The following is a 5,646-nucleotide window of genomic DNA, read 5'->3' as shown; positions in this document are numbered from 1 at the left end:
GTAGGACAATCAAAGGTTTTTCAATTGTTTTCTTTAAAGCAAGTTTTTCGAAAACAGGTTTTTCAACTTTTTCCTCTATACGGTCGAGCTGTTGACCGATTGTATGGAGGGTCTGGTTGACGAAATTGATTACCGAAGTTGTAAAAGTAAATCCTGCTTCTTCTGTTTTGGAGAAGAGGATGAAGCTGTAGAATTCTTCTTTTTGCCGGAAGGTGACTTTTTCTTCTGTTTTGATGAAGAATTCTTTGACCCTGAACCTGAAGCTTGATCACTTGAACCTTTGATTGTCCTACCATCTGATAGGTCAAAAATCCATTTTGGAGTGACCAATACAATGGCTAAACTTGATCAAATGCTTGCTGAAATTAAGCAAGAAAAACCCTCCTGTTCTGTTATTGACAGAAACGGCCCAGGGGTTAGTTTTGATGATTCTTTTTCTGTGCATACTTGGAATGATTCTGATGATGATGTTTCTATATATATATATATTAACAAATCCCATTACAATATTGGCAGATATCAACGAATGTGCAAACCCTGACTTCAACTCTTGTCCACCTGATACACGCTGTAAAAATACTGAAGGTTCTTACCGTTGTATCGCTGCTAAGAACACAATGCTTTTCATAATCATAGGTATGCCTTCCTTCTCATTATATATAATAATTGCATGTACATGACTTCCTTCTCATTATATATAATAATTGCATGTACATGACCTTTCCCTTTTGTTTGCTAATTAATTAGTTGTCCCTTCTCGTTGTACGGTAATCACGTACAATTTGTAAAATTCAACTTCATTTTCGTGCTCCAAGCACACAATTAATACCCGCTTCTTGTTTCTTTTATATTTTATTTTGGGGCAATTGGAAATTTTAATTAAGGATTATGTAAGATATTATATAGTCAATCGATCCGTTCTGATCTTTTATTCCTCTTTTGGAAAATTGAGCCAAAAACCGTTCTCATGTAATTTTATTTGTTTCTTTCTGATTTAAATTTGTTTCCCACGCCTCTACCGCATATATATATATATATTATATTTATAAATTTATATATTTTTATCAGAAAAACTTATGCCACTTTTTTAAAGATCAACTCATAGAGTTTAGGTTATTTATGTTAGCTTTGAACCAATAGAGGTTACATGTTTGTTGTAGAGCAAGGTTAGATCCAGTTTTATGATGTGAAAATTTCGCATATTAATTTCATTTGAAAAAAGTGGGATCATATCCACTATTAAAAAGTGAATTTTTAATGTAAGTCTCATTTTTTTTTCTATATTTATTAAATGGAATGCATGAGATTTGTACATTCTAAAATTGTATATATTATTTTCCTTTATTGTGTGCGTGCGCCCTATGCGCACACATACACACACATATTATACAAAACCATTGGATTCGATCTAGTCATATTCCAACATTGAGAATTTATACCACAGAGTTGATCTTATTATCTCCAACTATAAGTGCTATTAACTTCTAAATTAAGAAAATTCATTTGCTAGTACTGATTGTCTAAAGAGTTGTCTCAAGTGTATATGTAATAGGTCTTGAGAATAATATATAGAGTTCTCCAACCTAAAAGTAATATTTTTTTTTTCAATTTAATTTTCATTCTTCTTTTCAGAGTACTTCTAATTCAATTTTATGTGAACCTACTTTTGGCACAACATAGTTTGTCTAGCAATATTCTAGCATTCATAGAAATGTCTCTCTAGTCAATATTCCTAACCAGCAATTTGATTATTTTACCATCAGAACTACTGCAAGGAGTAATTAATATCTTTCTATTTCATTGAGTCAAATAGGTGTTAACACAAGCCTTGGTGTATTATTTCTAATTTTCGGTGGATGGTGGTTATACAAAGTGATAAAGAAAAGAATGATGATTAAACACAAGAAGAAATTCTTCAAAAAAAATGGTGGATTACTACTACAGCAGCAACTATCTAGAAACAACGAAGTTAATGTTGAGAGTCCCAAATTGTTCAATTTAGAGGAATTGGAGAAGGCCACTGATCATTTTAGTGTGTATAGAATAATTGGACATGGTGGACAAGGCACTGTTTACAAAGGTATGTTGGCAGATGGAAGGATTGTTGCAATAAAAAAATCCATGGTAATAGATGAAGAAAAACTTCAAGCATTCATAAATGAAGTCGTGATTCTTTCACAAATTCATCACAAGAATGTGGTTGTGCTACTTGGTTGTTGTTTAGAAACTGAAGTTCCGCTTCTAGTTTATGAATTCATTCCTAATGGAACTCTTGCCCAATATCTCAATGGCCAAAATGAGGAGTTTCCACTAACATGGGATATGCGTTTACGAATTGCTATAGAAGTTGCAAAAGCTCTTTTCTATTTGCATTCAAAAGTTTCTTCACCCATTTACCATCGCGACATTAAGCTTACAAACATCCTCTTGGATGAGAAGTATAGAGCGAAAGTAGCAGATTTCGGGATTTCAAGATCTGTTGCCGTTGAACAAACTCACCTAAGCACACTAGTACAGGGAACTATTGGATATGTAGACCCTGAGTATATTCAGTCAGGCCAGTTTACAGATAAGAGTGATGTTTATAGTTTTGGTGTTGTTCTTGCTGAGCTCTTAACCGGAGAAAAAGCTATTTCATCAACAGGAATGAGAGGGTCCAAAAGTTTAGCTACCTTTTTTGTTAGTTCGATGGAAGGGAACAATTTATTTGGCATCCTTGACAATCAAGTTTTGAAGGAAACAAAAAAAACAAAAAAAATCATTGCGGTTGCAAACCTTGCAAAAAGATGCTTGAACTCAGAAGGAAAGAAACGACCTACAATGAGAGAAGTTGCAATGGAATTGGAGGCCAACCAAATGTCGCATAAACACTCCAAAAAAAACCCAATTAACTGGCACTATTTACGGCATTTTTTGATGCGACGGGTAAATATATGAAGTTTTGCTAGTGTTTACATTGTATTTTAAAATTATATTGTTTATATATATTTTTTTTAAAAACATGTGTTTAATGAATTTCCACTTATAAAAAAATATGTGATCAATGAACTTCCAAATGGGTTTCTAACCTTTAGTAGAAATATGGAGAGATTAAGATGTCAAAGCTGAAATATTCGAGCAAAATGATGTTGTTTCTATATCAACGACGTCAAGTATGGATAGTGTCATCGCGACCTCATCTTTTGATACACAACCATTTTCTTATCTTCTTAATCATCAAGTGATATTACTCTTGTAAGCTCTAGAATTTGCTCTTTAGACAATCTTATTTTAGTATAATGCATAAACAGCCAATTTTCTTTTCGGTTTCATAAGCATCTACTTTTATATATAAATAAAATGGGGCCTCAAGCTGTTCTAGGATCTGATCTATACTCAGAAAGAAGAAAAAAAAATAAAAAAACAAAAATGCATCTTTCCATAATATATTACCCTTTGAGTGTTTACTGCAGTTCAAAATTAATAAATAGCAAAAGAAGAAATCAAATCCTCTTTATATCCTTTAATAGCCACCTTCAACTTTTTTCAACTTTTAAATTTTGTTGGATGAAGACTATCGACTTGCTAAAAGCAACAAAACCCTCGATGTAATAGGCCTAAAAAATTTAGACCATTTTCTTCATGCTTTAAGGCTAAAAGAAAGTTTCTAGCTGCTTCATGAACAGCTAAGAAATAAGCTACATGAACATCTTAGTGCATATAGAAGACCATCATGCTCAGGTGACCATTGGAACTAACTTCTCGAGAATGAAAAGGGTGCTTTAAATCCAACAAAGAACAAGGTTATTTGGCCATCTGATCCCCTTGTGAACGGATATTTGGAACAAATCAAATCCACAAATATCATAAAAAGACTTTGATGAGAGGAGTGAAGCAACTAACAGTTCTTAGCAACTCTCTCTCCTTGTTATGGGTACTACCTGCACCACATGCCATGGACATGATCTTTCTAGTTGCCAGCTGAGTCAACTTAATTTGAAGAATTGGATTACGAAAAGATGCAGAGAAATAAAATTAAAGATAAATATTTTCAAGTTATAACATAGATTCATTATTTCATACCAGCTGTCACACAAGTCATTAAGAGCATTGATGTTGCTTTTCATGAAGTAAGATGTTTTTTCTGCCATTATCAGCAACAAACTATTTCTTAGTCACAAATTTAAATATGCTTTTCTTATGAAAACAAGCTATACGTGTCTACAACAGCAAATACGTACAGAGCACATGAAGCAAGAAAGATAAGATTAAGAGATAGAAAATATTAGGAAGGAAAAACCTAGGTCTACAAGATGTTCCGGTCTAGTTTAAGAAAAAAAAAATTATATGTAATCTAACAACCAATTTTTCCCCTCAGTAAATAAATATATTCATACAGTAAACTTGTAGAAACAAAATTAAGATGGAACTTGCCCTATTCAGGAGGGAATGGATCATTAGGCGTCTTGTTGTCAACAGACTCCTTTCCAAGAATCAATCCAGTTCCCCAAATTTGTATAAACAAATGAATAATACATATTAAATCTCTCAAGTTTACACATTAATCAACAAATTAAAAACTCTAGACACAATATGTACCTCCCTAATTATATATAGGGCCAGTCGGCCAGCGCGCTGTCTAAGAATGCTTTTAAACCATCTTGAAACTTCAAGGAAATGCTCTTTATTTGATCAACAATCTTTCCTTCTCTACAAAGAAGTTAGATAGCTTTCACCCAATGATAGTCATAATATATAATATTTTGTGTTGATCAATGAAATGCCTCTTTTGAAATACCTCCTTTTGTATTTGCATTTTTAATTTTTTGAATAAACCAAATAGCACCACATAGTGATGCTATGTCAAGAGAGTATCTGAGCGGTAAGCTTCTGGTGACCAAATAAAAGTATTCTATCATTTTATAAACAATTAAAATTCTAATAAACAATACAAGAAATTTAAAAAGTCTGAATGAATTAGAATCAGAATCTTTATTATTATTGACAAAAATTAGGCGGGAAAATACATTTTTGCAAATTTCAAAACTCCCAAAGAGCAATCTATATTGAAAACCCAACAAAATTATTTTTAAACGAGTATGACTCAACTAATTTTGCTTTACATAAATAATTTTATTAAATTTGGACTGACTCTGAAATTAGCAAGGAAATTAGTGTCTCATCACGAGATGTATTCAATCAACATCGAAGCCAAACGACAAACTACAAATCAATCATACATACACCTCTCTCTACAAAAGTGTCACAATCGTCTTAGGAACCGTAGTAGTGTGACGAAGAAGATGAAGATGGAATTATCTCAAGAACTTGTAGGACTTCTTTTATTGAGGGTCTCTTGTGCGGGATTAGAGAGACACAATTATATCCTAGCTTGAAGCAAGCCAACAAAGCTTCATCTTTTTCTTCCTAATTAGCTCGGATCGCCACGTTAACCATCTGCAAAGCCCAACTCTTATCCTTAACTATAAGCCCAGTCCCTTGGGCCATGTCATCTAACACTATAACCTCCCCAGTAAGTAGCTCAAGAAACATAATCCCAAAAGAGTACACATCCCACTTTGGATTGGGCTTTAGGCTTCTAAGTGATTTCGAAGCCTGATAAGGCAATACGCCCAATGAGCTTGGACTTGGGCTAGGACTAGGCCC

At 33.2% G+C, this 5,646-nt stretch overlaps 1 protein-coding gene across 1 annotated transcript; it reads left to right on the top strand.

Annotated features, from left to right (window-relative positions):
• The first annotated feature begins 503 nt into the window (after positions 1–503).
• Positions 504–3,190, top strand: LOC122306924 (wall-associated receptor kinase-like 10). Its single transcript, XM_043119494.1, has 2 exons — positions 504–636; positions 1,814–3,190. Exons 1-2 carry the CDS (start codon positions 618–620, stop codon positions 2,935–2,937), a joined length of 1,143 nt encoding a protein of 380 aa, XP_042975428.1. The 5' UTR covers positions 504–617; the 3' UTR covers positions 2,938–3,190.
• Positions 3,191–5,646: the final 2,456 nt, after the last annotated feature.

This window comes from Carya illinoinensis, chromosome 4, assembly GCF_018687715.1.
Source record: "Carya illinoinensis cultivar Pawnee chromosome 4, C.illinoinensisPawnee_v1, whole genome shotgun sequence".
In the NCBI taxonomy this organism is placed as follows: Eukaryota; Viridiplantae; Streptophyta; class Magnoliopsida; order Fagales; family Juglandaceae; genus Carya; species Carya illinoinensis.
The sequence above is the reverse complement of the archived record's forward strand: the minus strand, read 5'-3'. Positions and strand labels throughout refer to the sequence as shown.